This window comes from Populus nigra, chromosome 17 (genome assembly GCF_951802175.1).
Source record: "Populus nigra chromosome 17, ddPopNigr1.1, whole genome shotgun sequence".
Taxonomy (NCBI): Eukaryota; Viridiplantae; Streptophyta; class Magnoliopsida; order Malpighiales; family Salicaceae; genus Populus; species Populus nigra.
In genome coordinates this window covers 11671-29475 of record NC_084868.1, presented here as the reverse complement: position 1 = coordinate 29475, position 17805 = coordinate 11671, and the positions used below count along the sequence as shown (strand labels likewise).

At 38.2% G+C, this 17805-nt stretch overlaps 2 protein-coding genes across 2 annotated transcripts; one reads left to right on the top strand and one right to left on the bottom strand.

Annotated features, from left to right (window-relative positions):
• Positions 1-112: 112 nt before the first annotated feature.
• LOC133677547 (uncharacterized) lies at positions 113-10802 on the bottom strand. The gene is made up of 14 exons (XM_062099626.1): positions 10502-10802; positions 10173-10394; positions 9958-10029; positions 8903-9104; positions 5862-5980; positions 5067-5444; positions 4842-4976; positions 3176-3307; positions 2913-3068; positions 2374-2613; positions 1868-2034; positions 1605-1719; positions 1176-1256; positions 113-666 (listed from the first exon to the last, which is right to left on the bottom strand). Exons 1-14 carry the CDS (start codon positions 10628-10630, stop codon positions 463-465), a joined length of 2352 nt encoding a protein of 783 aa, XP_061955610.1. The 5' UTR covers positions 10631-10802; the 3' UTR covers positions 113-462.
• An 819-nt stretch (positions 10803-11621) lies between these two features.
• Positions 11622-16870, top strand: LOC133677489 (uncharacterized). The gene is made up of 3 exons (XM_062099578.1): positions 11622-12882; positions 13057-14326; positions 15493-16870. Exons 1-3 carry the CDS (start codon positions 11622-11624, stop codon positions 16868-16870), a joined length of 3909 nt encoding a protein of 1302 aa, XP_061955562.1.
• The last annotated feature ends 935 nt before the right edge of the window (positions 16871-17805 follow it).

Sequence of the window (17805 nt, the reverse complement as noted above, 5' to 3'; positions counted from 1 at the left end):
CTAAAATGAGATTGTCAGAGGAAAGAGTTCCTGGTTAGTATATGCAGTTGTAACAATCACTTGTGTATAGTTACTTGTAAAATAAGGTTATATATGTTTGACAACTGCTTAGTTCACTTAAAAAGCACTCATACTTCGGCAACCATTCATAAGAAAACAACTAGAAAAGTAAACATTAGATTTTTACGTAATCTCAATTCCCATCAGTTTAAGGCAGATATGAAACCTATCCTTCGACGTACTGATTCTGATTTCCCTTGAACCTTCGAATTGTTCTCCCTTGTCTTCATCTCCACTTAGTTTAGGAAATATGGACCATCAATTGCTGACTAAAAACCCGTGCCTTTGCTCTTGTTCTGTTTTCATCCTTATTTGGGAATTCGTTTTACCCATTCATTTTTACCCCCCCCCCCTGTAATTTAGATAGGTAAAAAACTAAACTAGGTACACAGTAATTAACATCTACCGGTGAGCTACTCTTTTCAGGAACTGCTGATATGGGACAATAAAGTCTACATGCGGTCCAAAATACCGCGCAAATATCAAGCCCAGATGGTTTGTGCTGTCCACAGCTGCAGGGTCATCCAAGGATAGCTGAATGCTTGCAAGCTTGACCAGTTCATATCCAATGACAATGTGATCAGGATCATACAGTGTTTGGAGTATCTACCATTTAATCAAAAACATGGAAATGTCAGTCAGATTTCATTTCTAAAAAATTATATCAAAGTAGCAAGTGATATGACAACCAATAACACACCTCAATTTATTTCTAGAAACAAATACATTGCAATGACACTAAACAATTGAAATGCAGTTTAAAGGACATTGAATTAGTTCAGTATTGGAAAAGAAAGCTGTCCTATGAAGTATCCCGGGTCCTGATTGCTGTCTCTGTCCTAACATTTTGTGCAACTCAAGGTGAGAAAAATATTTTTCTTTTGAGACCACAGGACGTTTCCTGATGCGACTGGTCTAAGATATGCACACATGAAAATGTATATGCACATCTAAAACGTTTATAAAGGATGTTACAATTTGACTAATGCAGTTCATTGTTCACATATGCCTAAACTGGTTCTCGTTCTTTAGAAATCAAATGTGGGAATTTGAAAAATAATTCTGTTGACAACATTTATGAAATGCTGAAAGCATAGCAATCTCAATTAGTTTACCTTGATTGATTCTTTACAGTGTTCCCTAGCAGATTGGAAGTCTCTAACCAAACAAAATGCTTGTGCAAGATTGTCCTCAGCCTGCACAGGATAAACATTGAAATAAAGGATGGTAATCCCATCTTGCACTGGCTACATGAAATGCAGATATAGTACTGCTCTCAAGTGTTAGTTTCACATTAACTGCAGATATAGTACTGCTCTCAAGTGTTCGTTTCACATTAACATAGTATCTGCACAATTAAATGTATATCTATTTACAATGGAGAATATATAGATTAAATATCTGCTCAGAAAAAAAGTACACAATCATGGATCAAGTTGTGCCCTGGAAAACAAATGTAGAGAAAAGATAAAGTAAAAAGAGTTGCACTAAAGTGAAACAACAATGCATCAAGTTGTGCCTAGAAGTAGAGAACTGGAACTCACCTCTGCAACACTCTTGTTGTATGCATGCAAGGTTGATCTCAAAATACCAAGGGCCCTTGAAGCATCTAAAAGGGTGGTTCCTGAGATATCTTTTGAAATGATTGCTTCCTGCAACCTGTCAACAAATGAATATTCTCATGAACATAACCAAACTAAACAAATTGCATATCTATATATTTCTGCAAATATCTGAAGAGCAAGTTCCTTGTAGGATATAGTTAAAAATGATTCAAAGAAAAGGCTAGGCTGAAATAAAAATGTACCTCTTGATATAACTCCAAGCTTTGTTGATGGCTTCATGCGAAGCGTCCAGATCACGATGTGAGCCACAATGCAAACAAAATCCAGGATGAATATGAAGGGAGCTATTGTTAAACTTGAGAGCAAGGCTTGCCACATCGTTTATATCTACAACATTGAGCTTGTGACCCTATTAAGAAAAGAAAATTTGGTCACAAAACAGGAAAAAGTACATGATTTTTAATGTATTGCAGTCTAGGAACAGCTGATATTCATAAATTATAAGATTGGATATGAGCACATTCTGACAGCGATAAAGTTGTGCCAACTTCATTTTGCTGGCAATTGTTTGTTATCCTTTTGGTGCTTCTTCAAAGTAAGAAGCTGTGCGTGGTTAACACAATTCACTTCTGAGCATTTGTGCCCCTTAAAGACCAGTGCAACTGTTAAACATTTAAATTTCTGGAATCCAACAGTCTGTGATACACCTGATGCTATCCCTGGGTTTTATAAAGAAGACAAAGCATACCTGCAAGTGATAATCAAATTTCTGTTTTTCAGGAGCTCTAGGAAAGTTATTAAGTTTGCGTGTTTCTCCGTTTATGATGGTGCTCTCCAGGACTACACCGGCACAGTTATGATTAACACAGCAAAAGGCATGAAGAACGAGGTCAGATAGATTTAATTGTGAACAACCACGGCACTGGCATCGAAATGAGTACTTATCTGCCAGATACCTAAGGCGGTCTTCACAGTCCGATTGCCCAACCTGCAAAACACAACTGCACATTCACCTTTTGAAATGCCAATTACTTCACCAGCTCAAGTGTTTCAAAAACACAAACTGTTGCAGAAAATTATGGCAGTTGGAGGTAAAGAAAAATGTCTGGTAGGTGCATGCAGGTATGTGTACAGGATTGGTGCATCCAACATGTGAGCATTGGACATCTAGATTTTCTATGTTATCTAAACAAGTATGTAAATTATTGAGAGTCAAGAACATTCATATTCTTGTATCAAAAACAAGGCGAGTGAAGGAAATGTGTCAGTGCTGAAAAGGGTTGATACCTGAGGACCGTAGGACAACTCCAGGGGACAACCTGTTGACACATACTCTGTTGTTCGTATAAACAGAGTACGCGAAAGAAAATATGCATGAATGTTTGGCAAGCAAGAATGGTTGAACAAACTGGCAGCTTTGTATATAGCTTGACCCACGGGAACCTATAAGATTGGTAATCATGTCAATGGACAATGGGACCTTTCTCTCTACCAAAAGATAATGTTAAAGCTTGGTAGGCATAAGGGAGAGTTGTAGCATAGCCATTAACCTGTTCCAAACTACTAGTTAAAGCATCTCCAACAGAGGTAAGCTTTCTGAACTGATCTGGTGGGTCATCAACAGATTTCATTCGGACAATTGCCATAGAGTTCACCCTGATTTGAGATATAAGGATGATAGTCTGCATTCAAACAAGAAATGAAACCCTAAAACAAATGGCTTTCATTTAATGAAGTAAGATTGATGGAATGGAGGTATTGATAGTTGAAACTTGAAACTACTGTATTCAAACAAGAAATGGAACCTTAAAACAAATGGCTTTTATTTAATGAAATAACATTGATAGAGGTGTCGATAGTTGTAACTATGTAAATAGAAAATGACCAATCATGTTCAGAACAATACGGATGTTGATTTGAAACCAGCATAACTAGAACATGTAAATCTAGTCATAGAGACTGTAAGGCATGACACAGAGATAGAACAAGTTACTATCATTTCGCAGGATAATTGCAAACTGTTTAGCAGGTCCAGTACATTAATTCTTTTTTTCTTCCAAATTTTTTTTAAAAAGGAGAGCTCACACACTGAACTATTAAATTTCGAACAAGTATTAAAAGCTCCACATGAACAAATTTGATGCTCATAACAATACAGGGTTGTTTAAATTAAAGAGGTTGCGTGGGTACAACCCACATACACAAGAAGCAATTGATGGGTTTAAAAGAAACGACAAACAGAAAAAGCAAAGAAAGAGTTACAAGACTTAATTGCTAACTACTTTCGATGCCTTTCCACAACTCCATCTGATAAGAGCCTCTCACAAAGTCCTAACCAACCTTACCTGTCTCTGATGTTCTCAGCCAGCATCAAAACCGAAGACCATTCTCCTAATATAACATAAACAAATGTATCCAGCTCTTAAACTGCCTAACTGCCTTAATAGAAGAACATGCAACTTATGAACCATCAATTTAACCCCTGCCTTCCAAAGAGATTGCATCTTGTCAAATCTCACAGAGATGAAGTGCAGATTGTTGAAAAAGAAATCAGAAATGGTATCAAGGGAAACTGAGCTTGGTAAGATCCTTCTAGGTAAATGAAGAGTTTTTCAATTCACTAGCCTTCTTTAATACTATCTACCAAACATTTATATGCTTGCAAGGCACTAAAGGAGGAACAATGGAAAATAATGGTCATGAACAAACTTCCTTGCATGCTAGAATCATAGTGAAATCTTCACTCAAGCACCAGCCCCAAAGGAAACAGTAACCTGGACTGACACAGACCTTTAAGACTCATAATTGCACAAGCTAACTCACCAAAATGAGAGTCATAGGTAAAAAATAAAGGGCAACACTGAAAGGTTTTTTGCATTTGCCAAATCCACAAAGGCAAATTGCAAATCAACACACTGATCCATAACCAAAACAACAATGAAAAGCTAAACTGGATTCTTCATCAATTCTCATGATGTCATACATGCCCCCATGAACCAAGATTGAAATAAAATAGCAGATATGGACCACATCCACATTCCCTTTCATTAAAGCCAATTCACCAAAGGCATGCAAAAATATGTATCATAGACAAGTTGAGGGGAGAGTAACTGTTCAACATTTTGAATTATATTTAAAATAAGTTACAGCCAGAGGCGCCTCATCATCTGACTGTCTGTAGCGATTGTAAAAGAGTGATAGAGAGAAAAGAACCACCTGTGATAAAGAGACTCCATTAATTGGAAGTTCAAAGCCGAAAGAATGCTGCAGACAGCATAACAATACAATTGCATATATATGTAGCTCCAATTTGCTTTCTGGAGTAATTTGTGTATAGCTGTGAGAGAGACCCTACTAAACCATAAGGTGGTGAGTAAAATCCTCAATTTAACAAAAAAAACCTGTGGTTGATGTAATATAGCAAATATGCATGAGATGTACCAGATCACAAAGAACATTAGACTCGGTAGAACATCTTTGCGAGGTAGATTTCACTAGAATTCGACCAGCCAGGACTATATCAGATGGCAATATGGCAGGCCAGTTTACACCTAGACATTCATGTTTGTGTTCAGGAAAGCACTCAATTGGATTGGAATCACTGCATAAAGCAAACTTATACTCTCCATGGCTATGGGAGTGACTTTCCTTGGTTCCAATTTTGTCCTGAAAATTACTGAATGGTTCTCCTCCAGCTTGTATCTGGCAATGTTCGGAGCAGTAAAGTGGTATTGTACATGACGTACAGGGGACTGTATCTGCTCGTAGTTGATTCAAGCAGTAATGACAGTGTGTTTCCCGGCAACTCTTCAATATGATCTGTAGATCAAAGGGCAGACTGTAATCAATATTCCTCATTAGAGAAACGCAGGTGCATCAAATGGTGACAAGAGGGTACTATAAAACACAATTTTATACTAACATCACAAGCCTGCATTTAAACACGCTCATTTCATGAACATTTGTCTTTACTAGTGAAATTCTATACCATTGAGTATAGCTGATTTAACTGCTCTTATAGATTAAACATTAATTGTATTTTTATGATCACATAAAAACACTCATGAGTGCTTCTCCACGTATCCATCCTGTCCTAATTTTCAGAGTACATCTTTCTCAATATCTTTTTTTAAGAATAATAAAATGAAAACATATCCAATAAATATAATAAGTGGAAACGAGTAAGATATATTAACCCAACATTGTTCATAACAAAAAGAGCATATCAATCTATACCAATGCATAAGGTTCTTCCTTGTGAACCAAGGATGCTTGGGGAATGTCACATTGTGAAGCCATGCCCCTTCCCTTATCTGGTGTTGAAACTTGTGATAGTTTTAATTGGCGTGGCTCATCTGTGACAAAAGTTAATCTACACTTCATTTTGAATTTACATCTTGAAAAAGATATATAGATAAAGACCAACAGTTCATGCTAGAACCATGATAAAATAGCAACATTCCATTCTGAGCCACTCCATAAGCCAGTATGCTTTTGAGTGCAACGAGCAAGAAAAACATGATTAGCTTGAGCAGTAATATAGAGCATCATGTATACAAAACAAACGATCAACAGGGATTAAGCATTTTAAAACTATTTGTGGGTCCAAGCTCCACAGTTGAATATTGGATGGCCAATTTGTTTTAGAGAGAAAGTTGAACTCTAAATGTACATCCCATAGTTTATTTTCCCAGATAAAAATAACTCCTATACTTTTCTTGAACTAATTACGTTACTGTTTCAACTGAAGCAGTAACATTTAGAATTTTTGACCTAATTTGAGGGAGAAAATATTCACACTCTTGTTAACTTTTGACAAGGTATCATACGTACCCAGTATTGAAAGAGAGTATGACACGACTTGTTCATTCATATACATATAGCAGGTTAAATTTATATTTTTGCATAGCATGACCTGCATTGAAAAGAATATATATATATATATATCCAACTAGTCTGGAATGAGGTTTGTAAGGTTGAGATAATGAACCTTACAAACCTCATTCAAGACTAGTTGGACTTGTTGCAGTTTTCTTGCATAAATCATTATAATTTGTTAGGATATATACTTCCTAAAGGTGCAATTGTATAATAAGGCTTTGAAAGAGGCCTTTAAATCATCACTTCGCACAAAAAATTATTTGCATGCTATTAAGATAGTTTGCAGTTTTCATAAAGCACCCAATTGAAGGTGAGTAGATGTCTTATCATACATCTATTATTTCAGGAAATTTTATTCTATACAAAACTAACCACAACAGCAGAACAAAATTGTGCTATTAGAAATTATTTGGTGCATTTAATGGAGAGGAATGGAAGGATTTTTAATACTTATTTGACATCAAGGTCTTCTTGGCTTCTCTGTGGTGTCGTGCTGCATGGGCTTTTGGAGGTACTTCTTTAACAGATAGGCAGATGGATTGGAGTTACTACAGTTGTGTTTTACTTTAAGAAATGTTTTTTTTAGTTTCCATCATTTTTTCTTTTTTTTTCTAAAAAGATTTCTCCAAGGAAAATCAATGAAACATGTTTATTAAATATAAAATTTCCAAATAGAAAAAAAGGGCCTTCTTTAGCTTACATCGAAAATAATAAAGGAAATGGACAAAAATATTATGTGAACCAAACAAGGCACTTAATTTTTTTTCTAATGGAAAACAACTTTATGATGTTTTTCAATTTTCTAGACAAATGGAAAAAATAGAAAACACATATTTCCAAGAAACCAGTTTTCATTTTCAATTAGTAAATGCACTTTCTTTAATTTTCCATTTCCTATAAAACCTTCACAAGTAAACCAACCTAAATTAGTTTTATCTAGATTGATGTTTCAGTTTGCAACTTGGGAAAATGTCTTATTCTTCTTCGTGTCATTCCTTGCTATCTTTCCAATAAAATTCATTTATATTATTATCTAAAACAGTAGATTAAAGATGAAACTGGTGTTTATAAGTTGCTGAAATGCATTTAAATACCATGTTGGGATACTGAAATTCTAAAAGTACTGTATGCAAATTCAAGAAGGGAATGAGAGCATCAGGCTCATAAGCAAAACTGGAACCTGATATATGATTTAGAGAAATAAAGGTCCCAAAGTGTGAATGTCTACCATTCATGCAAAGCCGTGGAATAATTTTGTATTTTGCACAAAATGTGCAGATTGGAAAGCAATGAATAAAATATTAATTCATGTACCATCCTTCAATTTTTAAGCATATGTATCTTGATCATGTGTCAGTGCCCTAGTAAACAATGTGTTTTAGTCAAGGTACTGAAAAATGCCTACTCCCAATCAAACAAATTATTCACGCTACGACTCAAGCAGTTTCTTTTCCTTTCCTCCCCAATTTATAACATGTCTAAGTACTTACATGAGTAAGTATCTCCTTATACATGCACCACTTGCACATCGTTGACCAGATGGAATTGGATTGTTAAACTTCTAAGACATCCTGAAACACCTTTCTTAGGAAAATGTATCTGCGTAACAATTTAAGATATGGATTTCCTAAAAGCTTTATATACATCCATCCATGTAGGAGAAATTAGAGGAGAGAGAAACAAAGAGCAAAAACAAACCTTTGAAATCAGCCAGGGAGTCTCTTTGATTAAACAAGGAAGATAAATGCCTGAATCCACTAAGAAAATACTCCCTCGGTCCAGAATTGAGTGTCCCAAAGAAGAGCGCACAATTTTCAAGGAAGCCATTAAAAAACTCATTTGTTTTATCAATAATTTATCTTTCCATCTCTATCCCTAATTATGTTTTTCCACTTTCATCTCAATTTTTGTTCTAAGTAAATTTAGATAATGATAAAGGGTAAAGAAGTAAAGTGGGGTAGTTATTATAATTTGACTTTTAATATGGACATTTAAATTAGGAGTGCCAAAAAAAGGAAAGTAGGACACTTATTTAGGGACTGAGGGAGTGCTAAACAACATACCAATCCCTGCAAGCAATGCCATGTGATACAAGCAACAAGCTACGTAAAACAAATTATTAATCAATACTCTATCTCAACTCTCAACTATATTGAATGCATTTTAAGGAGAGGGCTTCATTGAAACTTCTATTATAAAGAAAAAAAAGAGAAGGAAAGCCTCATGTGCTCAGGATATAGGAGTCTTTCATTCTTGAGGTCATTAAACTTAAGACATTGCCTAAATTATACAAGAATTCAGTTTGGAACACAAAAACATGGGATGCATAACATCATACCAAGCACAGATTAAACGATAGAAATATATGGCTAGTTGAAAAGCTTAAAAAGTCTTACCAAAATGTCCAAAGCAGTTCTCATTCTCCTGAACTGCCATCCTGCTTGTGCTTCTTTGTCTTTCTAGGATTATGTTTAATTCAGTTTCTATGTGCCTCTTTCCATCCAATGACAACTCAAAACTTTTAGCATTGTTGAAGTCGTTGACAGCATCTTTAAAATTTCCTAAATCAACATTTGCTTTGCCCCTCCTATACCATGCCTGCAGGAAAGAAGCCAAATTCAGAGATGGTGAATACTAGCATCCAGCTCATAACATTCACAATAAAAAGTCCTCTTAAACCATGTGAATAGATATAAGGATTGGAACTGCAAACGTAATGAGACAGGATCACAATTAGGTGGGAAGCACATAGTCATTTCAAAGACTAACATTCTTCACATGGAAAAGGGGTTTTTAACATAAAATCAACAGATCTCATCCAAAGTGCTCACTACCCCAAGGTTGAAGACAACAAACAAACCCAAAACCCAAACATAAACAAAGAACTAAAGCTTTGGACAACGGAAACCCCAAAAAAGGAAGAGAAATAGAAGAGCAACCAAACTTCCATCAATTAAAATAAGTTCAAAAAACTCATGATAGCCCAAACTCTAACCTAAAGTTAATCCTTGCACGCAGTTTGATTTTCCAAAGAAAGCATTAACCTTAAAGAAGAAATAGGTAATGATACAGTATAACATGAACAGAAAAGACTGATGAAGCAATGCGCCCAATATTTTGAAGATAGTGTGCCACAATAACTGTCATAAATATGAAGAAATCAAAATATATTCTGAGGCAAATTAGCCGGGCCTAAATCTAAATCACCAGCATGGTGATCAAACTTGTTGATTTTGGCTGCCCATGAATAATAATATGGAACAAAATTGAGATACATGTCATGAAATGGAATCTAATTTACTTAATAATCTCTAGCAGGCAGTTTCTCCCAAGGAAATTTTTTTTAGCTAAATTAAAACCCCTTAAACTTGTTGTAGAATCAAATGTTTTGCTAAATAATCAATAGATTCACAGAGTGATCCTGTAAGTATTGCATATGTTGCCTATTCACCTTGGCATACGTTGGGGAAATTTGAATCGCGCGCTTGCAATCCCGTAGAGACTCGGTAAGAAAACCTATTTTCTAAACAAACAAACAAACAAACAAAATAAACTTTAAAATGAATTGAATCAGTTGAATAAATATAACAAGTAGGGAATAGTTAGTAGCAGTTTTAGATTTAGATATTAAAAAATGAAAACAGCTTGTTATTTTACTGCACTGACATGAAATAAAGAAGCCCGGTTGAGAAATAAGGTGGCAACCAGATTTTTGTCCATATCAACAACATCCATTGGAGCAACACGGAGTGCCTGGGAATAGGATTCCAAAGCAGAGGCGTACTCTGCTGTTAAATAAGATTCATTTCCTTTTTGCTTCAATTCCATAGCGACTTTCTTGTTCTTTCCACAGAGACTATTATTTGAATCCGCCAAATCATCAATCATCTACGAACAAAAAAATTAAATTACATTATTTTTATAACTGAATTAATTGAAGAAGATACAATATTAATTAAGTGCGAAGTAAATAAGCGAATTGATTTGTTAGTTACTTGTTGAAACTGGGGCAAGTTAAGGAGGCAGTGAAGTAGAGTAGAAGACGTGGACGCAAGATCTTCATCACAGCTTTCTCCCACCATCCGCTTTATACTCTCCGGAACTAAACATTTCAACTTCTCCATTCTTTCCTTTTCTATTTCTACTCAGCTCTACAAAACTTCTCCCCTTCTTCTTTCCTCATTTTCAGATTCACCAAATGGGGGCATGGCGACCCTAATGCCAACCATCGGCCCAAGATTGAACGAAATTCCTTTTCTTTTTAGTGATTTCTAAAACTTAAACCCCATCAAAAGTTTTTCATTCTCTTTCTTGAAAAAACCAATTCCTATTACAAATATATTAAAATAATATTTTTTTATTCAACATTAAAATATTAAAACAATATAAAATTATTAAAAAATATTATTTAATTTTTTTAAAAAAATACTTTAAAAACACAAAAATAAACAAGATAAATAATTTAAAGTTTAGAGATAAGAATTTCGGATTTTAAAGTTTTGGATTTGGGATTTAAGGTTTTAGAGTTTTAGAGTTTAGAGTTTAGGGTTTAAGGATAGAGGTTTAGGAGTTTAGAGTTCAGGGTTTATGGTTCAGGGTTTTTTAGAGTTTAGGGCTTAAAACTTATTGTTTTAGGCTTTATGGTTTGGGTTTTGGGTTAAGGATATTTTGCATTTAGGGTATAGGAATTGGAGGATAAGAGTTAGGAGTTTGGGGTTTGGGTTTAAGGTTAGGGATTAGGGTTTAGGGAGGGAGGGTTTAGGGTTTAGGGAAAAAGAGAGAGAAGGTCTGGAAGTGGCTACTAGTGAGAGAGTGGGCTGTCGGAGCAATACTTTCTCCGACCACCATTGGATCTCTTCCATCTTCAGACATGTTATGCACCTCAACCCCCCCTACAAACTAACCGTCTCAGATCTTTGCAAAACCCCACCGTCTGTCAATTCTCCCCGGTGAATTTTTTCTTCTATCAGCCACCCCCCTTCTTCCCACGCTGTTTCATCCCATCTTCAGGATTTGCTTCCCTGAAGTGAACCATGGTCACCACCAGCCACCCCCTGCCAAAAACACAACCACTCAAACACATCCCAAAGCCCCCCAACCAAAAAACCACCTCATATGTCACAGAACCCTAATCTACAAAAGCAGGCTCATAACCCCTCCTCAGGGTCCTTGGCTGAGAGAGTCAGAGTAACGGACACCACCACAAGGTTCTCTTTGGACCCTATTCCCAGGCAATCTTGTGGAACCCGACTCAGTATACCTGAAGAGCTTCTAACAGATTCTTCAGAAAAATGGACAAGGTGTATGGTCGGTTTCTGCCCTGGATTCAAAATGAATTACCACATTGTCAATATGATTGCTACTAGAGCCTGGAAGAATCATGGGCTAGAGAACGTTATGACTACAGCGGGTGGTTTCATGATTTTCAGATTTAACATTGAAGCAGCCATGCATGACGTTTTGGAGAAGGGTCCTTGGATGTTTGGGGGAAAAGCAATCATCTTGCAGCAATGGCACCCCCATTTTGTCTTTGATAAGAACAAGATATCCAAACTACCAGTTTGGATACGATTACATGGTCTACCATTTCCACTCTGGTCTAAGGCCGGTCTAAGCCTCATAGCCAGTATGGCAGGCCGCCCCTTATCTTGTGATGAACAAACTTACAACTGCACTCGCTTGGACTATGCAAGAGTGTGTATAGAGATTGATGCAGCCCTTCCACTCATCCACCAGTTTGAAATTGAAACACCCCTCTTTGTGGAACCTATTATGATACAGGTGGAGTATGAATGGAAGCCTCCAAGGTGTGGAAAGTGCTGTCTATTTGGTCATGTATGTCCTTCTGTGCCATCCTTGGCTCCTACGGTAAAAGGAAAGGAAATTTGTGAGCCTACTACAAGTATGCGAATCCCTCCAGCAGCTGTCAACACCCCTCGTGAGAATACTTTTATGGCCCCTCAAGTGGTTACCGATACTCTCCCCCCGGTAAGTAATGAACATGCACTCAACATCCCTGTTTCTAAGGTTATGGTGCAACACCTGGCCTCCCCAGCTTCAACAAGCAACAGTGACATTGCTCAACCTCCAGAGGAAGCCTCGCTGTTGCACATAATTCCTTATGCCAACCCTATATTAGCAACAGCATGGAATGATAATTGTGGATCAGACCAAGAGTCCACACATGATCCTCAACACATGGAAGACTGTCAGCATCTGCTTACTGGATTTTCTAATTGCATGGAAAATAGAATGGCATCCCTTACTAACAATAGCAATCCATTGACAGATACCACAGAATCTTCACTGGATGCCTCTTTCCCTCAAGGTACAACCTCTTCTCTTCAAGTTAAGAAAAAGAAGGGGAAGAAGTCGCGTAAGGCCAGTGGCCTCTAGCCTCTAGCATTATTCCTTGTTTCTATTATTTTCTTTTATTTTATTATGAATAAAATAAGATGTTGGAACACTTGGGGGCTCAACAGCTCCCCAAAACAATTTGCTATTAGGAATTGGACCCTTAATTCTATGTTGGGCATCATTGGCTTGCTAGAGACCAAAATTGCTCCTGCTAACTTGAATACTGTTACCACAAGCCTCAATCTCCCAGCTTGGAAGTTCCTATCGAACTCCAACACATCCCCCACCTGCAGAATCCTTGTGGGATGGGATCCCTCTATATTTCATCTCTCTTGCCTCCAGCTTTCTGACCAGTGGGTGACTTGTAATGTGTTTTCCCTTACTACAAAGGAAACTTTCCAAATTACCTTTGTATATGGGCTAAACACCCCCGCTGGTAGAAGCTCCTTATGGAACTATATCACTCAGCAAGCTCCCCTACTCTCTTCCACCCCATGGTTATTATTAGGAGATTTCAATGCAATCCTCAAGTCCTCAGACAGAGCAGGGGGTGATCCGAACTGGTATGGGCATCAGAATGATTTCGACACTTGCATTCAAGATACTGAGTTAATTCAGCTTCCCTACTCCGGTCTAAAATTCACCTGGCACAATGGACAGTTAGGGGGTAATTCTATCATGAAGAAACTTGACTGGATCTTTGCTAACCACTCCTTACTCCTCAAATGGCCATTAGCTCATTACAAGGTCCTCCCTAGGGATCACTCCGACCACAGCGCCATGATATTAGAGTTCCAGCCTCACTTGCAGCGACCACCTGCTTCTTCCTTTAAGTTTCTGAACTTCTGGGCTGATAGGGAGGATTTCCTGGATATTGTTAGAACAATTTGGCATACACCTTCTTCTGGTAACCCCATATACAGTTTTACATCTAAGCTGCAGGCCCTCAAGCATGCCCTAAAGAATCTGCATAGACACAATTCAAATCATATCTCTACGAGGATGGCTGATGCTAAGGCAGCATGGACCGCAACTCAGGTCATGTTGGATTCATCCCCCACCATACCTGATCTCATTACTTCAGAAAGGGATAAAGCCAAACTCTTTGCCCGGCTTAGCAAGGATGAAGAAGCTTTCTACAGACAACGCTCCAGAATTCAATGGCTGCACTTGGGGGATAGAAATACAAAATTTTTTCACCGATCTCTGCTCCATCGACAATCAAGAAACAGGATCCATGCTTTAGCAGATGAAGCAGGACACATTATCCATGACCAAAATGATTTGGGACATTTGGTTGTTCGGTATTATCAAAATCTCTTAACAGCCCCTCCTCAACCCGATGAGGATATCTCACGACTGTACTCTTCTTTAATATCTCCTGCACAGCAATCAGGACTTGAGCAGCCAGTCACAAATGAAGAGATCAAAGCAGCCCTTTTCTCTATTCCTGATGATAAAGCGCCCGACCCTTGTCATAACCCAATTTTTGACCATTTTATTTTATTATTATTTTATTTACTGAAAAGGATAAAAAAAATGATAAAACAAAATAATAATGATGAAAAAACAAGTAAAATGAAATAAATGAAGAATGAATTAAAATTTGGGTTAAGGGAAATATGATTGGAAGTTTTGGGGTTTAATTAAACTTTGGAATTAATTTAATTAATCCAATCAAGGGTTTAATTGGAGAATTGATTAAGTTTTGAGACTTAATTAAGCTTGGAATTAATTTAATTCATCCAATCAAGGGTTTAATTGGAGAATTGATAAGTTTTGAGACTTAATTAAGCTTGAATTTAATTTTATTAATCCAATTAGGGGTTTAATTAGAGAATTGATAAGTTTTAGACTTAATTGGACTTTGGATTTAATTAAATTAACTTATTCAGGGACTTAATTGAAGAGATATTAAAGTTTGGGGTAAAAATTGCAAAATTAAAATCCAAGGACTACATTGAAAATTGCGCGTAAATGCAGGGGGCCAATTACAGTTTGAACTAGGGGCTTAATTACAAAACGTTTAAAACTTCAAGGGCCAAAACGCAAATGGCCACCTCATATACCAAAACTGCGTCGTTTGAAAGAGCACTGTTCATCTTCTTCTTCTTTAACCGGAGACCGTTTCCAGCAGTTATGGGCAGTAATCATCCGCTCACCTCAGTTAAGGATGTTTTAATGTTGTCGTCCCTCTACATGCCATCCGTTACCACCGATCAGACTCTATAAAGCAGAGAAACAACGAAGAAATGAGGGCGAAAAAAAAATCCAAGAGGCAAAAAGGAGGAGCAGACTTGCATTCCTCTGTTTCTTCTCAAAGAAACAGAGGAGGCTAAAGAAAAAGCCACGAACAGAGAGGAAAAAAAAAGAGAAAAACCGGGGACTAAAAAAGAAAGAAAAAGCAGACTTAGGTTCCCCTGGTTTCTTCTCAAAGAAATAGAGGAGACAAACAAACAAAAAAAATACACAGAGAGAAGGAGAGAACAAGAGAGCATCACACACAGAGACGAGAATTATCCTTGAAATTGTCCTCGTCCCTGCAGACAAAGGAAAGACCCAGAAATCAGTCAAAATAAATCCAGCCAGCGTCTTCATCATCTTCTTAGTTCCTTCATCATTTCAAAAGCTGCTGGGAAACAAAAGCCATCGGTGGACACAGAAGCAAAGGAAAGCAGAAGAAGGAGCAGAGGAGAGGACGCAGTCTCGGCCAGCCAGAACTGCTGCATAACCATCACCTAAACAAGGGCCCGGCTAGATGTGCTCTAAAGATTGATCTAAAGAAGGCCTTTGATATAATAAGCTGGCAATTCATCATTAAAGGTCTGCAATGTATTGGACTTCCAGAACGCATGATCACATGGATAAGAGCCTGCATCTCTTCGGCTTTCTTCTCAGTGGGAATTAATGGTTCTCTTCATGGTTTCTTCCCATCTAGCAGAGGCCTCAGGCAAGGTGACCCCCTTTCTCCCTATCTTTTTGTGATAGCCATGGAAGGTCTAGGTGGTATGCTTCGGCTGGTTGCTCAGAATCCAAGTTTCAAATTCCACTGGAGATGCAAACAGAATTCCATCACTCACCTAGCATTTGCTGATGACCTTATGGTCTTCTGCCATGCTGACTTAGCCTCTGTGGAATTAATCAGAGGAGCTCTGGACTCTTTTGCTAGCATATCAGGTCTGATCATAAATCACAGGAAAAGTTCTGTTTTCCTCTCGGGTGTAGAGGATAGCATCGGGTTGGCCATCACAAACTGCCTCCAATTCCAACTAGGAGTCTTGCCGGTCAAATACCTGGGAGTTCCCCTCATCAGCTCAAGACTTTCTCGTCAACACTGCACTCTATTAGTTGAAAGAATTGTCTCAAGGATCCGCTTGTGGACCTCTGCTTCACTAACATATGCAGGCCGGCTCCAACTTATCAAATCCACTCTTTTCTCCATTCAAGTCTACTGGTCAAGTCTCTTCATCCTGCCTACTTTCATAATCAGACGAATTAAAGGCATCTTTGCTGCCTTCATTTGGAAGGGCACGTCCCTCACCCCTACAGGTGCTAAAGTTGCATGGGCTTCTCTCTGCTACCCAAAGTCTGAAGGAGGATTAGGGATAAAAAGAATCAAAGACTGGAATAAGGCAGCTATACTCAAGCTGGTCTGGAGGATCCTAACGGAAAGTTCTTCAGTTTGGGTGTCCTGGATTCATTCTACTCTTCTTCGTGGTCGCTGCTTCTGGTTCTATACTGCTCCCTCTTCCTCCACTTGGTCCTGGCGGAAGCTGCTTCTTAGCAGAACTTGGAGTAAAGGTTACTTTGTCCCTTTCATTGGTAATGGTCGTCACACATTTCTTTGGCTGGACTACTGGCTTCCAAGTGGCAGAAGACTATGCGATCTCCTCCCTTTCCGATTGCTATCATCTACTCATCTGCCTTGGAATGCAAAAGTGGCTGAAATCATATCAGGAGGCATTTGGGCATTCCCAGAGGGGCACGTTGATCTCCTGCCATTCTAGAACTTGATTACCTTCCTCCCGCAGGTTCACCTATCAGACCATTATATATGGAAAGGCCACCGCTCCGGCAAGTTTAGCATTAACTCAGCATGGGAACTGATAAGGGATTCACGGCCTACAAACACTCTCCATCACCTCATTTGGTTCCCGGGGCACATCCCTCGCCATGCCTTCATCCTGTGGATTGCATCAATGGAACGTCTTCACACAATGGACATGCTCTTAAATTTTGGGGTAATCCATGCAGCCACATGCATCCTTTGTGGTGTACAGGTAGAGACACATGAGCACCTCTTCTTCCAGTGCCCCTACACATCTTCGGTTTGGCGTGAAATTGCCAAGCGAACCAGAATATTTTGGCCTCCATTAAACTGGCCAAACCTTCTGCAGTGGGCTGCTGCAACCCTCAAGAGCACCAAAACTTTTACCCACAACCTGGCCAAGTCAATCCTCTATACTACTATGTATTTCATCTGGTATGAGCGCAACAACATAATATTTCACCATGTCCATAAGTCAGTGCAGAGCCTTGGAGATGAAATTTTTCAGCTTGTTCGAACTTGCCTGCTGGAAAAGGATCAAAACAAGATCCCCTCCCACTTCAAATACATATGGAGCCTCCCTGAAACTTGATTATTGGATGAGCATGGTCCCCTCATGGCTTGGGTATCCTCGGTCTGTTTTCATCCCCAGCTGGTTTTGGCTTCTGCATCGGAAACTGAAAATGAAGGCTGTCATGCCTGTTGATACAAAATCATAGGCCCCGGTTACTGTTCACGTGGAAGCACCCGGTTGCTGTTCACGTGAAAAACCATGCAAATTTTTATTGTAATTGTTATGTTCCTAGCAAGGCGACAACGTTTTGTTTTTCTTTGTTTCCTTTGCTTTTTCGTTTTTTTGGCTTTGTTTTTTCGGGTTTAGGGTTTGGGGTTTCA